Source organism: Physcomitrium patens, chromosome 4 (genome assembly GCF_059467195.1).
Source record: "Physcomitrium patens ecotype Gransden chromosome 4, ASM5946719v1, whole genome shotgun sequence".
NCBI classification, from domain to species: domain Eukaryota; kingdom Viridiplantae; phylum Streptophyta; class Bryopsida; order Funariales; family Funariaceae; genus Physcomitrium; species Physcomitrium patens.
The window spans coordinates 5,287,332-5,308,007 of NC_143413.1; the positions used below are offsets into that span (position 1 = coordinate 5,287,332).

The 20,676-nt window shown below is 37.2% G+C and overlaps 2 protein-coding genes and 1 long non-coding RNA gene across 8 annotated transcripts; 1 reads left to right on the forward strand and 2 right to left on the reverse strand.

Moving 5' to 3' along the window:
- Positions 1-6,662: 6,662 nt before the first annotated feature.
- Positions 6,663-10,268, reverse strand: LOC112281614 (calcium-dependent protein kinase 2). Of its 6 annotated transcripts, none has more exons than XM_024518278.3 (3): positions 10,110-10,268; positions 9,676-9,730; positions 6,663-9,233 (listed from the first exon to the last, which is right to left on the reverse strand). In XM_024518278.3, the coding sequence occupies exon 3, from the start codon at positions 9,168-9,170 to the stop codon at positions 7,284-7,286; it is 1,887 nt and encodes a 628-aa protein (XP_024374046.1). In that variant the 5' UTR covers positions 9,171-9,233; positions 9,676-9,730; positions 10,110-10,268; the 3' UTR covers positions 6,663-7,283. The 6 variants fall into 6 exon arrangements, with proteins under 6 accessions (XP_024374046.1, XP_090105703.1, XP_024374045.1 ...); XM_090249577.1 differs by lacking the exon at positions 10,110-10,268 and adding an exon at positions 9,969-10,067; XM_024518277.3 differs by lacking the exon at positions 10,110-10,268 and adding an exon at positions 9,892-9,975.
- A 2,675-nt stretch (positions 10,269-12,943) lies between these two features.
- On the forward strand, positions 12,944-13,562 carry LOC149989363 (uncharacterized). Its single transcript, XR_016502528.1, has 2 exons — positions 12,944-13,083; positions 13,266-13,562. It is a non-coding gene; the product is annotated as an uncharacterized LOC149989363 (long non-coding RNA).
- On the reverse strand, positions 13,216-17,691 carry LOC149989364 (uncharacterized). Its single transcript, XM_090250173.1, has 4 exons — positions 17,545-17,691; positions 14,523-16,289; positions 14,124-14,333; positions 13,216-13,778 (listed from the first exon to the last, which is right to left on the reverse strand). Exons 1-2 carry the CDS (start codon positions 17,689-17,691, stop codon positions 15,552-15,554), a joined length of 885 nt encoding a protein of 294 aa, XP_090106299.1. The 3' UTR covers positions 13,216-13,778; positions 14,124-14,333; positions 14,523-15,551.
- Between the last annotated feature and the right edge of the window lie 2,985 nt (positions 17,692-20,676).

The window sequence follows — 20,676 nt, forward strand, 5'->3', positions numbered from 1 at the left end:
GTTAAGATGCTCAGTGCATTAATTTTGATTTATAATTATGAATGATATTTTTGAAACAAAAATCAATGATCTTGATATTTATGTTGATTTATAAATTGAATGTAATTGATCTTTTAAACTAATTTTTCTACACCAATGTGCATATTTGGAGAGTATTCTTTGTGAATATGGATTTTTTAAATCTTCACCCATATCCACTCTAGTAGATTCTAATTCATCTCTTTGTAGCATCAATTTTGCTAACATTGAATTTCTTATGACTTTTTCTTTTGTCAACACCATGAATAGTCTTTAGTTTGCTTCCATGGGTACTTGACCAAACATCACATATTTAGCGAGTAATATAGCCTACTTTAAGTCAAAATTTATCCAAGCTCACTTCAATGCATTAAAAAAGATATTTCAATATCTTCATTCAACTCTAGATTTTAAACTTGTATATGAAGGAACAACTTCCTTGACTATATTAACTACCTTTGCCAATGTTGATTATTTTACTAATCTCAACAGTAAAAAATTTAAAAGTGATTATATTCTATTTTTATATAATAGATCAATCAATTTAGACCATAAGAAATAAGAATGTTTGGTAGACAATACTACATATTGTAAACACATTGCCTACTACATGGTTGCTAAAGAAATTATATGGTGTTGTTGTATGTTAGAAAATGTTTGTTTTCTTTAACAACAAGCCACTATTTTTTATTTGGATTCTTAGAATGTCATTCAACTCAAAGTAAATCTTAAATTCTATTCACAAACCAAGCATGTTGATATTAAGTATCACATGCTCTAAGAGCAAGTCAAGAAACATATTTTACAAATTGATTACATCTCTACACATGCAAATATATTTACTAATACATTAACTCTTGAGAAATTCAAGAAATTATGTGCTTTACTTATTGTCTACTCAAATTAATACTTCTCCATTGAAGTGGGAGTATCACTACATACTGTAATATCAATGGAGAAGTTATTCTTTAGTGGGACTTCAGTGCCCAGTGTATTACTTGTAACAAAGAATAACTTCGCCCTTATATATATGATAGTAATAGAGACAAGAAGAAGATGTTTTGTTCTGTTCAATTGTTATGTTCATTTGAAATAAAGAGTATGCGTTGTGTTTATATAAATGGTGTAGAGAGTTGTGAGACAAAAGACCCAAACTTCTAGAGCTTCCAAGGACCGCAAGCTTCCATTGCAGGTCGTTCAGGCATCATGGGGGGCAGGAAGATCCGCGAATGCCCTCCAAACACCTCCCACGTCCTCGATCATTGCCTGCATCTTTCTGGAGCCTGCTTCCAGGGTACCATATGATACCACTATTGATGGAAGACTAAAGCGGCCAGCCTAGTTGTGTTTCTGGTGCAGGACTGCGTAAAGAGGATGCATGGGCTTGTCATCGTCCTGCTGCTTCTGATTCTTCTTCTACTGCTTCGTCTACGTCTTGTGCTTTGGCAGCTACGAGATCGGACTCCGTGCGCAGCAAGCTTGTCTGTCTGCACCGCGGCGCTTTACCGTCACGCCTGCTCCTGCTAATCCGGCGTCGCCCTAGGAGCCTTAACCGAAGCCTGAATCCCCAGATCCAAATCAGATGCCCTTACCAATCAAAGCTTCTCATTCTCATGCCCTGATTGATTGATGACGCTTGATTATGGTATTCTACAGCTTAATTATTGTTATAGTTCCATGTAAGGAGAAAACTCAGACTGGGATTGATACACAAACACTGTGAGATGAGGTTGTCTGTTGGCTGAATCATCATATGGAAAAGATTTAGGGTCCAGTTTTGCTTGGTTTTCCTAGTCGCGTTTCCATCTCGGCATAAAAATAAGTTGAATCTTTTTTAGTTTATTTTTCTGATTGATATTGTTTAAATAATATATATATTTTTATTTAAGTTCATTTCTATCTCTAAAAATCTTATTAAGGAAGTGTAGTTTTTGTGAAATAACATGTAAGTGTAAAATTAAGAAGATATACTGACAATAAAAGTTATTTTAGAGGCTAGAAGCTTTGAAATAGTTGAATTGATTAGTAAATTGACATGAATGCAATTTAGACTTGTGTTTTTTTTATAGTTTAGTTTTAGTTTTCATAAATCTTTTTATGAAATGTTCTGAGAGATTATAAAATGTAACAAAGAAAATTATAGAAAGTTTGAGCAAGTTTTTGAATATTCTAGAAGGTTCATTTAAATTAGATTTTTTAAATGTGAGAAATTTTTTTAGTGTTTAATGTATGATATTTTTATAAAACATTGCATGCAGAGATATTTTTATTGCAAATAATAAAATTTTAAAACACTTTAAGTTTTATTTTTTAAACTATTTTTTACCATTTTTTATTTTTATAGTTTTAATTATAATTTTTTCAAAATTAAAATTAAAATTAAAATTAAAAAATATATTTTAATATATAATATATTAAAATTAAATAATTTAACTTAATTAATATTTTTTGTTGATAAAATATAAAGATGTGGATTTTTTATATATTAGATTCTTTATTAATGCATAATTATAATATTTAACTAAGATAATAAGTAGCTTAAAAAAGAATTTATTTTATACAAATAGAAATTTGATAATAAAATTAATTATTTTAATAAGTATTTTAAAAAAACTAAAGTAATATATTGAATAGGTGGTAGATTGTGGTCGTATTAACATAAATTATGGTAGCATAGAGTAGATGGAAATGTGGTAGAAGTAGAAAATATTGTGGTGAAATTAGCAACAATTTATATATATGACACAAATATTTTTGTGCCTTTGCTTAGATATATGTTTGTACCATGTTTGGAAATCAATGACCTCCTTGAAGTTTTCACAATTTCCCTCATCAAGCTCCTCAAACCTACACAATACCTTACAAGCCTAGTTTGACAATGCTAATGAAAAAATTACAAAATTATTTTGTGAAGAAGTGACAACTTCCAATGTTGGCCTGTAATAGCATTCTAGTGACAATATTAAATCATTGTAGTGATGCTAGATCATGCACTTGTGATGCACCAAGGATTCTATCTAGGTAACAATGCTAGATTATCCACTTACAAGACAATAAAGAATTAGTCTAGGTAAAAAAGATTATTATTACAATGTTGAAACATTTGCTTGCAATGCTTACAAGGAGCTTATTTAAGTAAGGATGATCATCAAAGCATTGGCATTTTGCTTACAACACAAGGATTAATTTCTCTTTATGGAGAGGATCATTGCATATTAGCATTTTTTTTGAGAATTGATAACAAGGGTGTTGACCTTCACCAACAGAATGAGAAGTTTGTCATGGGAAGAGGATTATTGTAACCTTGGCATTCGGCTTGCTATGCAACAAGGACTCTATTTTGATGGATATGACCATTGCATATTGGTGGTGAATTTTTTGAAGGTTAATAGTAGGAATCTTGAGTTTTGTAGTAGCAAGAGAGAACTTATTTTTTGGAGATCAACAACAAGGAAGAGGGGACTTAGCTTATAACAGTCAATAGCAAGAGTATTGATCTTTGCTAAAGCAACAAAAGGACTCATCTTTTATGGGATCAAAAGCAAAGGAGAGGGGACTTAATTTTTAATAAGGATATTGGCTGATTGAGAATACATCCAACACTAGATTCCATTAAAAGAAAGCATTAAGCCATAGCATTTTGCGAGAGTCAGATAATTAGGAGGTCATTGGTTGGGTTGAATTTGGCGAGGGCTTTAGATGCTGATGGGCACATATAGGATGGGCATATACAGGGAACGATAAGTTGCTGGCATAGTATAGACTTATGAGGGAAAAGCTATAGAAGGATCCCAGATCGGAACAAGAGCAAAATTAGGGGAATAGGTAATAAGGTAGCGAAGGAACAAGAAAGGGAGTGATTTAAAGAAAGGAGATCCAAACCATAGTCAAGAGGATAGACAGTACCAGAAGTGATGCATTGTCAGTCAACAACGAGGTGTATCAACTAATCGGATTGTTTAGTGTCATACAATGAGTAAAATTCACTTGTGTTACACAATCCGACTACTTGGCGTGCAATCATCTCTGGGTTGCTGTCACGCTGTCTCTATTGACAACTCACTTCTCCTAGTTTGAGAACTTTGCAGACCTTCAACAAATATGCAAGCTAGAAGAAAGGGCTTCGGAAAGAACTACAGAAGTTTGCAAAATGGGCAACTTAGACAGGATTGCCTCTGATCACATTTGTGTGGAGAAACCAAGATAACCGAGTGTGGAAGATGACTATTGCTTGATGTAGAGGCGATGGGGAAGACATGGTGCAATGTATGTTGCAGGCTCTTGTGCAACTGTGGATCAAAGCGAATCTGAATGGTGAAGCGAGCCGAGGAGGAGCGTTAGGAAGTTTAAGAAAGCCGCAAAGGAAAATTTTGCGATGGTCACGAGGACAGCAAGTGATATTGGAAGGAGGACCAGTGGGAGTATCGCAAAGAGAGGAGCTGAAGTGGATGCTAAGTTGGTGGATGCCGTCGAGATGTAACAAATGAGAACGAACTCGAATGGGTGAACGAGAGGACAATTGACAAATTGCTGGGGGTGAAGTTTTGTTGACGGATGTGAAGAAGAAGAGGAGACGGAACTTTACCTTCGCAGTTATGTGCAAAACAATTTGTCAGCATTAGTGACATAAGTGCCGGTGCAGAGCTGGTTGGGTTGAAAAGTGAGTTGTGCAAGAAGCTGTGCCGGATTATCAGGGATTAAACATAGTTGAGGAGTCTGTGGCGTGATCCTACAAATTCTAAGAGTTTACGGGATTTGGTCGTCGGCGATGGCAACAGCAATGGGTGTGAAGATTGATAGTTGTGCCAGGTGATTTACTGGAAGGATTCGCTTGTGGTGCCGTAGACGGATCAGTTTAGGTTTCATTTGTAGTACTGGTGCAGACCTGGTCCTTGAACTCGTGCATCACTTCAGAAGATTGAGAAATAATTCTAAGATAGATAACGAAGAAGGAATTTGCTGAAATGTGAGAGGAATAGGATGTAACTTGAGAGATCAGCAGGGCGACTTCCTTGCCATTTTCCTCTTGCAGTTTACATTGTGAAGAGATCACAAGTTGGGTGGAATTCCAATGTCTACAAATACAAAGTGTTTTATTACAACCCAAATTCCCTAACTACAACTCTTTTAAAGTATTTTTATTTAATTATTTATTTACTTTTGAGTGTACAAATAATCTTTAAAATGTCTTAAAAGCTCTTAAATGATTTAATTAAATAAACACATTTACAAATTTAAAATATTTTTTTAAAAAAATCCATTCAAATTTAAAATATATATATTTTATTCACAAATTAGTATTAAAAAGCATAGATTTGATGTTTCATAGTAATAATTTGTTTGTTGATTTTTTTTTTTATAAATTTCAGTTCATTATAAATATTTTATAGTTAATATATAAAGTAGCTAGAATATCTACATGAAAACCATTATTAGAAGCATTTAAAGTTTTTAGAAGATATTTTAAGTATTAATTAATATTATATTTAATATAAGTAGAACTAAATTTATTAAATTTTAATTATAGTTTTCAAAAATACATTTTGCTACATATCTTGGCTACTAATACAATTCTAGCTATTGCAATCCTTATTCATTGATACAACTAAGTTGCCAACAATGCTTGTCTAAATTGTTTTGCAAAAAATAATACTACTAATAATAATAATAATAATAAAATCTAGTTTTAGTTAGTTGTTGATAATATTTGTACTATAATATTTTAGATTTATAATAACAAATAATAAAAATTTAAAAATCTACTTATTTTTAAAAATAAACCATATATATACATATAAATACTATATTAATACAAACATAATAAAATATAAGAGTTGTTAAAACCACACCCCCTAAACCATGTGATGATTAATTTTGGAGAATAGGGAACAAAGCATGGAGGTTGGAAATGGAAGATGGGGGACATGGAACACAAGACAAAGACAAGGATGGATAGAATCAATCATGAGATGGTATTGTGGAGTGTGGCTTTAATAACTTCCTACAATATAGATAAAATTGCAAAGGATTTGAACTTTAAATCTAATTGCATTAATGTTTGAATAAAGCTTATAAAAATTACTACTTTCAAATAGACACATTTAACAAATGAATTTTGCATTCAATTGGTAAAAGTAAAGATGTTTCTAAATGTAATTACATTGTTAGGATTCATTTGATAAACCCATAGTAAATTTATAAATATATATATAAAAGTTTAAAATAAAAGACTATATCACAATGCTCAATAAACTGAAAAATTAAATTCTTCTTGAAAATCCACATTATATTCTTGGGTATCTCATAAAACCAATCTGAAATTCACAATAGTCACTATTAAATACACAGACTAATTCCAAAAATAAACTGCTGTAATTATATTGAGTATTCAACATTGATTTGCATAGTAGTGAAAAATATTATAATCACCACTTCAACTTCTCAAAACCTCCGTGATTAAAAGTGAAAATCTCTTAATCTCATTTCTTGATTCCAAATTTATAATTTGAACTAACAGCGATATAACCCATCAAAAAGAATACATTCAAAAATAATTACAAGTAATTGAGTGACTGTTTGATAACCGACTTCTTTAATAAATATCAGTTTATCTGTATGAAATTTAAATGATCTCTTACAACATCTCCGGCAAAAGATTCAACAGCACTTAATATTATCAAAATGCATTTAAAAAGAGAACCATGGCAAGCTTGGAGGTTAATCATCAACAACGACGACAAGATCCCCTCCATTACGACCTGCTGCGGACTACACCACTCAGTCAGCACTAATCAACAGTAACAGTAATCCTAATTCCATGGCAACAGGAAAGATTAATCCGCTCTTGAGAAAACTGTTTCCACCACACATCATCCGGAACGGTAAACGAAAATCTCTGGGTGTAGGGAACCAGCAAGGCAGAGCTCAGATCTGTCGATATATTCCACTTTAATGCTCTATAATACTTGTGCACACGTTTTTTGATGGGTTGCACGCCACCTTCAACTCATGCAGCAGCACCAGCAGCCTCATAGCAAATTTTTCTACAGTATTGGTTACATAATCGTGAAGCAAGCTGCCTAAGAACCGCGTCGGAACTGAACAATATATATGAGAATGCCAGGGTCTTATCAGGGTCTCCTGTTTGGTTTACAGATTGACAGAGAAAGGAGCAGAGAGCTATGGCACACAACTCAAAGCTGCTGCTGCTGCTGCTGATGGTGCTTTGGAGGGTGAAGATTACACTGTGAGTGTGGAGGTCTCAGCTACCTGTGCCTGGGAGGGACGACCATCACGCCGTCTTCTGTGTCAGGGTTGCCTTTCCGCATCATGGCTACAAACTCGTCGTAGTCTATTTTCCCATCGTTGTCTGTGTCCACCTCCCTGATGATTTCCTGAATTGCCTGTGGGTCTCCCATGCCACTATTTTCCAATGCTTCCTGCAGCTCTTCGTGAGTGATGTACCCGCTGTTATCCGTGTCGAAGTGTTTAAATGCTGCCCACAGGTGGTCCTCTTTTTCTGTCTTGTTCATGTGCATCGTCGCTGATATGAACTCGTGGAAGTCGATCTTGCCGTTTCCGTCTACGTCGGCTGCTTCCATCAGCTTGCGGATGTCCGCCTCTTTCAGCCCAGTGCCTTGTCGGATTAGCCCTTGCTTGAGCTCCTCGAATGTTACCATCCCGCTGTTGTCGGTATCCATGGACTTGAACAGCTCCCGCAGCCCTACAATTTCTTCTTCAGACAGACTGTTGGCGATCACCTTCAGTGCCAGCTTCTTCATCTTGTTGGCGGCTGAGAAGTTCTTCAGTCTATCCAGTACCGCATTGTCCAAGGGCTCGTCGGAAGCGTCACCGCCTTCCTGCATCCATGGATGGTTCAACACCTGATATGCAGTCAAGCGCTCCTTCACATTTGGGTTCAGCATATTTCTGACCAAGTCCACAGCCCCGCTCGAGATTCTCGGCCATGGCTCACTCTCGAAATCGATGTGCCCTTTCAGAACAGCGTCAAAAATCCCTTGCTCCGATTCTGCCCAAAACGGTGGCACTCCGCACAAAAGAATGTATACAATCACCCCAGCGCTCCACACATCGGCTTCGGGACCGTAATTGCGCTTTAAAACCTCTGGAGCGACATAATACGCACTTCCCACAATGTCACGGAACACTTCTCCGAGCTTGAAGAAAGTCGACAAACCGAAGTCTGTGGCTTGCAGAGGTGCATCCTCGTCCTTGCTGGCAAACAGGAAATTCTCGGGCTTCAGGTCTCGGTGGAACACACCCAACGAGTGGCATCTGTGCACCACATTCACGATGACCCTGCACAAATCGGCGGCGGCTCGCTCGCTGTAATGCCCTTTGGCGATGATGCGATCGAAAAGCTCCCCACCTGCACAAAGCTCCATAACCAGATGGACAGAATGCCTGTCCTCATACACTCCCTTCAAGTCTACGATGTTGGGGGTTCCTGACAAATGGTGCATAATCTGAACCTCCCGCTTCACATCCTCAATATCCTCCTTGGCAATCAACTTCCGCTTCGCTATGCTCTTGCACGCGAGCTTTTCACCCGTCTCCTTGTGGGTGCACAGATAGGTCACCCCGAATTGGCCTCGGCCAAGTTCCTTGCCCAGCGAATAAGTTTGGCGAATGTCGACCAGCGGTTTCCCCAAGACACCCACATTCGACACCGATCGCGGTCTTGGCGCCGCCATGGGTACGCGTGGGCGCTCAGCAGGAGCAGTGCCGCTGCTAGGTCTTGCACTATGGCCGCTCTCACCGTGTGAGCTACCCGTGCTCGCTGGACGAGTGCTCCCACCCTGATTGGAATGAGTGCTAGCGTTGTGGCTACTGCCAGTGTGTGTGCTCCCCGTGCTTGCTGGACGAGTGCTCCCACCCTGATTGTGATGAGTGCTCGCGTTATGGGCACTCCCAGTGTGTGCGCTACCAGTGCTCGCTGGTCGAGCGCTACCTCCCTGATTGGGATGGGTGCTTGCGCCACGGCTGCTGGAGGTGGCGCTCGAGCGCTGATTACTACCTTCTGCCCTTGGCCTTTCGCTCTCACTCTTGAATCGCGTATCCGCAGACCCTTCCTGACTCATGCCCCCCTGCTGCCCACGGTTTTTGCTCTGACGTCCGCTGACATTCCCCATCGCGTCTGTCTTCGGAACACGCCAGCAGACTTTTTACCAGCAACAAAAATTACCACCAGCACCCTGTAGACTCCAACATGTTAGTGCGATACACAACACTAACTACAAAATTCAAAGGAGCTCAAGTATCAAATTTGTCACAAGAAGCATCTGATTGCAAATTAACACAAGCAGTAGTTCTCAGACCAAGGTATTTCCAGAAGGTACAAAGACAAGAAGCAGAGAAGAAGACCGGGAACCACCCAAGAAATTCTCGTGCATCACGCTGCGTAATTGAATAAGCGAAGCAGCAGCAAAGACAACACCGCAACTGTGAACAGCAAAGATCAGAGAAGAAGTATGCTAGCAGAACTGCGAGGGAAAAGAGCCAGACTCGCGTGGTTACTAAGCAGGTCGTCGAGGAGGTGAGTACGTGCAACCAATTCCGCAATCTAGAATCACCAAAGGACACAATCACTCAGACATTCACGCGTTCATCACTTCGAAACCTCCCAGCAACTCTTACCGACAAGCAACCGATCCAGAAGTCGACGACACCTCAATCGCAACCCCAAGCAGGTCTGCGGAACAAAAGAGCTAAGTGAGTTCGCAAGAAAGATCGATCGCATTGATACGAACCTATCAATATCAACATGAAAACTCGGTACGCCTAGATCAACGTCCGCAAGCCTGCATGGTTGTTCCACGAGCTGAATAACCGAAACACAGTCAAACCTCCCACCATAACCAGGTCTCCAAAGAACAGGCCACATTTCGGAGAAGGAAAATTCTCGCTACTACGCGCTAGGGGAGCATAACTTATATGGTAAAAGCCCACTTATTCGGATGGAAGGTCTCCCCATGACTACCCCGGAATGAGTCAACGAGCTACTCAGCAAGGCACTCCCAGCAATGCATTCCAAAGAGATAACGAGGAGTACGAGTTAACATGTATTTGACCTGCGATACTCTATTTCCAGCTCTTCAATCTTCGTCGATTCCGTCCAATAACAGCCGGCGAACGTCGAGCAGCAATATCGCAACAATGAATGTTCCGCGATCCAGAAACCCTAGTCGCACCTTCCACGCGGTCGCTTTAACTAGCGGTAGAAATCTCGCCGGATGAACAAGAGTCGGAGCTACCCAGTTACCGGCATCAGTCCAAATGTGCCAAGGCTGGCGCTGAGCACGTGTGGTGCAGTGCAGACCAAGCTTTGAAAGTAAGCTGCGGTCTAGACGAGACTGGTCAGTGGCGCCAGACAAAACCGACGGACGAATAGAAAGTAGTTAGACGAAATCTATTCGTCCAGAGATCGTCCCTTTTAGGCTTCATCTGCACCGGGCCACTTCAAAAGGCCCGAACCACGAATATGGCGTGGCCACTTGTTCTTGTAACCACAAATATGGCGCACTGTAAAATAGGTACGAGGCCCGCCATATGCAGGCTCGTGGACATCAAATTAAGGCATCGCTGGGAGGAGCCAGGCCAAATTCTGTCTTCCAATCCTTGTTCTTGCTTCCAAAAGATTAGGTGGGCATTAGACTGGACATGCCACTTGGTGAGTGATTGTGTCTCCCGATTCTGTACCGTGCGGAACGGTGGGGCCTGCGCCCGGTATCCCAAGATTCGGCTCAGTTCTGAGACTCAGCACCCCCAAGGATGAATGGATTCTCAGACTGAAGACTGGGCATTGGGAAGGATGATATGTGTAGAATAAGTATAGAAGTATATAAGAATATATAAAAACATAAATAAATGTATGAGTATATAAGTATTATCCCTTGCACCACTATTGTTGGTTGAGTTTAAACCAACAATCTTTAGGTTGTAGAAGCCATCAATTAACATGTAAAGCCTTTTGAACACTTAGCTATGTATGGAAAATTAGTGCTATTTTTCAAGAGAGGTATTTTGTCCTTATATCAAATCCCTCCATTGCTCTTGTAGCAAACAAGCAATAATTCAAGGGCAGCATTATGTGCTCCAGATTCCAATCTATAAATGAATTTTAGTTTGTGATATTTATTTATGGAGTAAGTTTGAGGATTTATATATAAAATCAAAAGCCGAAGGGCATGTCTATTTAATAGGAAAACATTAGGGATGTTTTTAGAAGTTATATCAATTGATTGCAACTTCAATTTAAGATAGATGCATATGTTTCAAATAATTTATCTGTATGTATGTATGTATTTGTCTGTATATACATATAATTGAATTAAATATATATGTTAGTTTAAAATATATTCTCAACATATATTGCATGTTTAATTTAGATATTGGTATTAAATGTTAAAATCTTACTAATTTTAAATTTAGTTAAAATCCTAATCATATCAAATTAAAATTACTGTTACCTTTTATATGTATGTATATATATATATATATATATATATATGTAATATATTTGTTTTCATGTTAAAATAAAGACTTTTATAAAAATAAAATAATAATGATAATAATAATAATAATAATAATAATAAGATAGAATTTTTATTAATATTTAATAATACTATCACATAAATTATATAAAAAATATATAGTTTATTTAAGAACTTTTTTTGTAGCTATTAAATAGAGACATCTCTAGAATTTTACAAAGAATAGTATAGTAGAAATAAGATTTATTCTTTTCTACTTCTATATGTCATAGGGTTTTTGGGAATATCAGGATTAATGTTGGAACTTGACTTTTAGTAACTTCAACATACTTGTGCATGTGGGATTAAAAATATTACATAAGAATTTCTTGAATTTTTATTAAAAAGGAGCACAACCAATTAAAATAAAAGATGTTTTTAATCTTATCATCACCATCTCACAAGTAATTATTAGGTAACCAATGGAAGACATGGTTTAATGTAAAGTGTGATTTGGTTACAAAACAAAATACTCAAATCTTGAGACTTAGACTAGAAATAAATAATATATAAGTATCAAATTATTTAGTCCAATTAAAATTATGTTTTATATTAATATAAATCTTAGATAATAAATTTTTATTATAACAAGAAACAATAATAATAACAAATCTCATTATTTTTTAAATTAAGATGTAATAAAATAATGAAAAATAAATTTTGATTCAAATTGCACAATGATTATATTGATAAGTTCTTATATTAAACTATTGAAAACACACATAACACTTTGTAATACTATAGCTTTCAAAAAATATAAACCAATACCCATGAGTCCTATATTCAATTCAAAAAAATTCAAACAATAGGTGTAGTTCAACAAAGTCATCATGTTTGATTCTACTCAAATCAATTATTGCCGTCAAAACATCAAACAAAATCCTTAAGAAAAAGTAAAAACAAACTTTATTATGTAAAAACGTAACACCCTTCTCAACTCCACTTTACTGCAGTGCTTCGTATCCGTAATCTGAAGCTAAACAGATCATATCATTCTTTCTCACTGGATGTGTACATATAATTTTGAACGTACACAGAATCTGAGAAATAATTAAAGGAGAATCTGAACTCAGCATTGAACTGAAGCCAAGCAAGGTCACCATTCAAGCATACTGATTCCATTCCGAAATCTGGTTTTCAGGTTCGTTCGCTGGTTTTTTTGGATAAGTTATGAAGTGTTCGTCAGCAAAGGTGTGACTTTTTCATGGACTCTGGAAACTGTAGACGCCTTGAATGCCCAGATGGCTGTAGCCCACTTAGACTGAGCTCTCAAGATCCCATGGGTCCACTGCCTCGTTTTCGACTGTGTCCTTTCCTCTGTTGCAACGTTCATCCACTGCCGAAATTCTTCTGTTCACGGGAAAGCGGTACCCATGTACCTCGATCCAGCTTGGACCTCTAATACTGGCATCGATCCCTTCTCTTGTCGCCCAGCTCATGGCCAGCATCGCATCAGCTTTTCTATGGAGGATGGGCGGTGTCGAAAGACTTACGGCATTCGTAAACGTGGTTTGTAAGCACTTGAGCCTTGGGGGTTGCTGAATGACCTTTGTTGATGTTTCATGATGTGAAAAGTGTGAGTGTAAGTTTTGGCTTTTGAACGACTGTGTGACCTAGTTTTGGAGAAGGGGTTTAAGTTAGCCGATTAGTGAGAAAAATTTTCCAGTGTGAAAACTGTTGTGTTGTATTGTACAGGCTGTCTCAAATGAGCTTTGCAAAATGCCCGATCCTGGGAGGCCAGCATTTGTACCACGGAAAGAGAAAACCCAGTGTTATCATGTTTGCCGGATGAGAGGGCGAGATACCATTAAAACCTCCCATCTGAAACTTGAGCTGCGTTTTGTGTTTGTAATCAAGTTCGGTAAAATGTGCAATGGTTGGCATCCTCCTCGCTACTTCGAGCTTATGGCCAGCATTGCATCATCTGTCCTCTGGAAGGACCCCATGCAATTTTTATTTATTTAATTTTTGTAGCCGCCGAAGTTGGTCACATTGAAAGCGTACTTGCAAGAGTCTCTCCGCTGCATGGAGCAAAGGAGACCATCTACTGTTGTCGTTGCCTTTGCTTAATTTGAACAGAGTGAAAGAACGGCTTAAGGTCGTTTGCATCGGATGTCTGGATTAGTACATTTGATGTCGATGAGAGCTGCTATTCACTTGGCTGTACAAAAGCTCTTCAGCTGTTATTGTTTCACCAAACAAAGAGATCTGCACAATGAAATGGTTATTATTCTTTAGAAAATAAAGGATCACAGGTTGAAGTGCTTTTGAATAAACAAGGTCACAGAAGTATGAAGAAAAACGTGGGAGATTTCTCAGTTCTGTAAGGAGAATGAGATCTTTCAAATAAGAACTGAGCTAAAACACCACAATGCACTTCGTGGAATATTTATTCAAATAAACTTCCAGTTATTGAATCCTCAGAATTGAAAAGGCTCTGAAACTCCAGAAATGCAACTAGTATTATTAGTGATAACATGAAGACCAAAGCCCCATCAATGTGATGACTGCATTCAATACTGCAGGAGCAAAAAGGACAGCATGGATAGCTACCTTGAGAACGAGCCCATTTTTGTGGTGAGACTCCCAGGAAAACAATCCGGGCGAGGATATCTATTAAGCACAAGAAAGATCTCGCGTATTTCGTTTAGATTTTGGATGGAAAATATTACAGGATTCTAAACCTTTGGTCATAGTCCAGTACAAAGCTCGCACAATTTAATGCTTATCGTTACTCATATCGTTCGCATACCACTCCAAGGTCTGCACAAAAAAGTAAGATTTATTTAATACGCTGATTTCAACTCATCAAATAGGAACTAATCCCGTTCTGTCATGTTAACAATCATCGGTCTGCCTTACAGGTAATCTCAAAAAATCTTTTCTCATCATGAAGATCACACTTAAACAGAATACAATCTTATCATCATTCCCAATAGCATTGTGCAGAACCTTCACATTTGTCGTTCACACATGAAATGAAGAGCAGAGTCTTTAATAGTGTATTGCTTTTCAATACAAGCATAGTGTATTTTAATCAAAGGCCACACGCGGGGAGATATCATATGCGACAATTGGTTTCAATCAGTAGTCTGAAGACTAGAACAACTATTCTGGAAGAAAGAATTGTTCTGGTATTCACGGTGGAAAGAATGAAATATGATACTGAGAATGAGTTCCCCCCAATCGCTCAAGGATTTCTTATTACATTACGACACAAGAAATCTCCGTTCCATGTTCAAACCATGAGAAATATGAAGACTTAATTTACAATGCTCTTATTATCAATAATATCTGTGTTTTACAAATTATAATACTGTGAGGAGGGCGACCTTACTGGTGCCTTCGCGGGGAGATATGATGCGGTGCAAACTAGTTCTATTACAGTCAACAAATGACGACTATAACTGTTTCTGCACATTCCAATACACCTGCTAAGTCGTTATGCGTAGACAATCTTGGTTAGTTTCCAACAATTCCTAAGTATGGTAAGTGTTGAATAATTTTTGGCCCCGAGAGTGCCTTGGTGAGAAGATCAGCTCGCATTGTGGCAATGAAACAGTACTGGAATGAGAGTTTCTTGAGTATAGATAGTTGTTGAATGAAATCATATTTGACGTCTATGTGCTTTGTGCGATTGTGAAACTTGGTAGTGTCAACAAATGCCAATGCCGATTGGTTGTCACATAGAATTATTGACGGAGCGGTAAGGTCTTGATATAAATCATGAAGAAGGTGTTGAAGCCACACTACCTCGAAGGCAGCGCCGGCCATAACCAAATATTTTGCCTCCGTGCTGGATAAAGCAGTGGATTTTTGTCGTGAAGATCCCCAGCTAACTATGCCATTTGACAAGATATAGCAATAGCTCGAGGTAGATTTGCGTTGATCTACTTCCCCGGCCCAATCTGTATCACTGAATCCAAACAAGGGGCGTGGAGTAGGGTTTTGTCGATATTCAATGTAGTAGTTGAGTGTTCCTCAAATGCAACGAAACGTGTACTTGCAGGCTGTAATGTGGGCCGGTCCTGGATTATGTCTATACTGAGATAGGAGGCTAATTGTGAAGGACAAATCGGGCCGAGTACACAAACTGGCCCAATTGAGGAAGCCAACAGCGTTAGCATATGGAAACGAGAGGTTGCTGTCGGAGATGATGTGGCAATCGCTTGGACTTAGATGTGTGGCAGAACAAAGAGAAGGAGCCGCGACATGGTAGCCTTTGTGAGTGGCAGACCCTAAAGGAGAAGTCACGGCACTATAATCCTGGGGTGTAATAGACCCAACGTTGGAAGCCTCAAATTGGGAGCAGCGGAGCTGAGAGCGGCAAAATTGGCGGGCCGCAGAGCTGCGAAAAACAGGGACTGACAGACGGCAGGAGCATCGGGCGGCTGGGCGGCGAAGGTGAGTAGCATGGCTGTTGGAAGCGCTGACAACAAAGCCGCAATGGTAGGAGAGTGCAGAACTATTGGAGATGCTTGTAGGGTGCCGGGATGGACCAGAATGGCGTCGGGAGAGAACAATAGGGCGCTGAGAGAGGAGAACATGTCCTTTTACTTGGGTAGCAGGGCATCGAGAGGGATCATCAGAGTTAGAGGCGAAGATGTCGCTTGACAGTCCGCAGCGGAAATAGAAAGACCTGGCACGCGAGGAGTCGAGACGGGAGGAGCATTTTGAAAACCAAACTCTACAAGTTTTTGTTGCAAGTATAACGTTTGACTAATTCGGATACAACCTTCATTGATATCCCACGTAATTTGAAGGCTGAGTAAATGATGAGCTTTTCTAAGATTGGAAAGAAAGAAGCACCCATGGAGTTGAGTTTTGATGTGTTGTAAAAGAGGGAGGTTGTTGCATGCAATTAAGGTGTCATCCACATACAGAGTGAGAATGGCAAAAGCAGAGATCTTGTGAAGATAATACACATTTCCATCCGCCATGGAGTTGATAAAACCGAGAGAAATAAGAAAAGTGTCTATGACTTTGTACCATTCCCTCAGGGATTGTTTCAATCCATACAAAGTTTTATGAAATTTGTACCTCATGCCAGGTCGAGGGGGAATGATGCCTTCTGGAACTTGCATATAGCTTTCCTCACGGAGGATGCCATGAAAAAAATCAGTTTTAACAACCATTTGGTGGATGTGAAGATTTTTTTGAGAGGCAAGTGCCAAGATGAGGTGTATTGAGTGAATGCAAATGATGAGTAAAAAAATTTCATTGATATCAAGGTCCGAAATTTGGCTAAATCTTAAATAAACAAGAGGGGCCTTATAACGATCAATAATGCTTGTAGACTTGAATTTAAGTTTGAAAATCCATTGCCACGTGATTAGGCGTCGATCGAAGGGAAGTTCCAAAAAATTCCATATGCCATTGATGATGTGAGAATTTAGTTCATTAAAAATTGTTTGTTGCCATTGAGTGGATTCAAAAGACTTCAAAGCTTATTGATATGTCTGGGATTTAAGAAGGACTTGTGGTAAATGAGCAAGAAGTGAGTGTCATGATTTTATTGTTTTAGGACAAGCAAGGTAAGGCTATAGAAGAAAAGAATCATAATTTTCTTCCATGTCCCGAGGCAGGGGTACTCCACAATTATGGCACATGGACTATTACAACAGAATCAAAAGAGACTCATTGATTGATAAAGGAAATCCTTGACTTTCAACCAAAGCATGTAAGAGCGTATGCTAATGCACATATTGGCCAAAGTGAGGCATCACCTCCAAGCCAAAATGGGCATAAAAAATCTACAAAGAGGGGCTCAAAAGAAGCGAAGTTGGCAAAGTATTGTAAGGCGGAATTAGGCTCATCAAGGCAACAAGAGAGACTGGAGTGGCAGTACGCGACATGGTGACAATTGTTGTTGGACTAGAAAGTAGTAGATTCAATTCCGAGATAGTAAGTGGTGGATCTGGCCGTGAAAGAATGGACGTGACACAGACATAAGCGGATCTTTTGTGACAAAGACTGGTTTGTCCATGGCAGAAACATGAACAGAATTTGTAATAGCAGAATTATGCAAAGGATCTTTTGCAGCAGAGTCTTGCAAGGGATCTTTGGCAGTGCAATGCATCGTGGAAGGAGACACAAAAGTGGGATTGAACATAGGCTCCATCTGGAAATTTGTATTGAAACTTAGAAGTGATTCTTTAGAAAGAAGACGAGAAGAATGGTCTTCATTAAAAATCATATTAGGAGAGAGAATTTTTTGAAGATGAAACTTATATCCCTTGTTGAGAGTACTATGATCAATAAGGATACATTCAACAAATCAAGTATCAAGCTTGACTTGAGTGGCATTGAAAATTTTTGCAAAAGCCTAACTACTAAAGATACTAACTTGGAATAAATCTAGTTTTTGCTTGTGCCAAAGTTCAAATTGAATCATATGAGATCAAATAGCTTTGGTAGGATACCTATTTTGAAGATATGTGGCATATATTACTACTTCACCCTAATGAAACTTTGTGAAGCACATCTCATGAAGCATACATTGGATCAAGTTAAACAAAATATAATTCTTATGCCTTACAACACCATTTTATTGGGACGTATATGCAATGGTAATTTGGCATTGAATTTCATAAGTGGCAAGACAATGATTAAGATCTAAAGAAAGGTATTGACTACCTTGATCAAAAGAAAAGATTTTAAACTTGTGCTTAGTTTAGGTTTCAATCCAAGTATGATATATATTAAACATAATGAAGCATTCACTTTTTCTTTAAAGAACATGAAGAACTATGTAGCGAGAGAAATCATCTATGAAAATGATATAATATTCAAATCCAAAAAATGTAAGAAAAATGATTCTTCCACTTAGATTGAAGTGAATAAATTCAAGTGGATGAGAAGCACAGAAAGATGCCAATTTAAGAAACTCTTTTGTACATTATTTGCTATGAAGGCATGTGAAATATGTGTGAGGTGGAATATGTTGAAAAATAGGGCAAAAGGTAGTGCCAAGTCGAACAAGATTGTTAAGGTGGCTGATACTTATGTAGCCGAATTTGTAGTACTAAAAGTTTGCTTAGACAAATATTCCAAGGTGACTTTGGATTAATGTTTTTGGAACAAAGCTTATGATAGAGGTAGAGGTAGAAGATGGCAATTTTATAAGCTGATGTTCTTAGATGCTTGGTGTTCTAAGTACAATTGTTAAAATTTGGATTGGCTTGTGGAGCCAAAGGCGAAACAAAAAACAAGGGCTCCTTACATTTCAAGAAATTTGTTGTAGACAAAAGAAAATTGCTTTGACTAAGAAATGGTTGTTGGAAAGAAGTTGTTGCCACCAAAGACAATTGCATAGTATTGGACATGAAAGAAGGTAATTACAATGGAATCAATAGTGACTAACTTAGTGAGGTCATGTTAGCCTCTAAACCTGCCATATCTAGGGTGGACAAGGTAAGGCACACAAAGCTTCTTAAAACTATATTATTAAAAAGACAAGCTTCCTTAAGAGAATACGGGGCCTTGAATTGCAAGTGGATTGAAAGAAGCACAATGTTATCTAAATAAATTTAAATATAAAAAAGTACAAATATTAAGTGTAAATTTTAGATTAATTTTTTTTTTGTCCCAAGATGCATCCAATTCCTAACTCTAATATCAAATTCAAATCTTTTCTTATTAAAATATTTATAATTTACTTATTAATAATCCAATCTAAGCAAAGTTTAACTCATTGAGTTTAATTCAAGCTATAAACTTCCAATTGCCAAAGTCAAAAAACAAAATTTTGAAAAAATGAGAGTCAAATTAAGGAAAAAAAAGTTGGCTGCTTATTGCAGCCATTGCCTTGAAAAACCTTGTCCACAAATTAACTTAGATCTCCCTTGACTTAGCTCTATTTTTTGTGTGCTAATTATAATTGTAAAATTAACAACAAGATCTAATTTTATTTTAAATCTCAGTAAAAAATAAAAAAATATATAATAAAAAACATAAAAAATCTTGAATAAGTCTTGAAATTTGTGCCCAAAAACTCCAACGACTCTTTTTCTAAAAGCTTGCATGAATCTAATAATAAGATCTAACTTCTTTCAAAATCTTAGAATAAAATAAAAAATAAAAAATCTAGTAAATAGCACAAAAAATTATTTGCCTTTGTATCTCATAAAATTGGATGTGTGGATCCAAATATTGTAATACCTATGGTTATTTTCATTGTACCACATGTACCTTGGAATTTAAGGCCAATTTAAGTACCAAAGGCACATTTATCAAACTTGGTAGAATTATTGAAAGAGAAGATGAAGATGAAGATTTTGGAGCCCTCTTTTGCACCATATTCTAGTCAATGGTTTATAGTATCTAAAAAAAATTGATCATTATGATTTATTTAAGATGTGCAAGCAATGAATCCGGTAACTATCAAGAATGTAAGAATTGGATCAATAGTGGATGAATTTGCTAAAGCATTTGTAGGAAAGACAATCTATTCAATATGTGATTTATATTTGAGCTTCGACCAATTTCAACTTGTAAAAGAGAGTAGAGATATGAAAATAATAAAAACACCACTTAGGCTAGTTAGAATGTGTAATCTTCCTCAAGATGCAATTAAGTTAGTTGTGTATATGATGAATGGGATGAACAAGGTATTGATGGATTTTATTCCAGAGAAAATTGTGCCTTTTCTAGATGATGTTCTTATTAAGAGGTGTAAAGAAGAAGACAAGGATGAAACTTTAGATAAAATGGGATGTTGCAAATATGTTGCTAATCATATACAAGATTATAAAAAAAATAGTTACTTGGCTTGAGGAAGTTCATCATATATTATTAGATGCAAAATCTTCATTTGGAATACAAGAAGTTGTAATTGTTGGATATTTATATGGATTTTATGGAAGAAAATCAGATCCAACCAAGATTGATACAATTGGAAGAATAAAAGAGGATTACAATTCTTTAAAAGAGATTTATAGGTTTTAAGGTACAAGTGTATTTTATTGTATTTGAATTTCTTATTATGTTCACATAGTGGATCTATTGTATGAACTCTTACGTAAAGGCTATTGATTTAAATAAGAAAGAAATAATATTAAAGCAATGCAAAGATTGAAGAAATTATTGACATCACCTCCAATGTTGA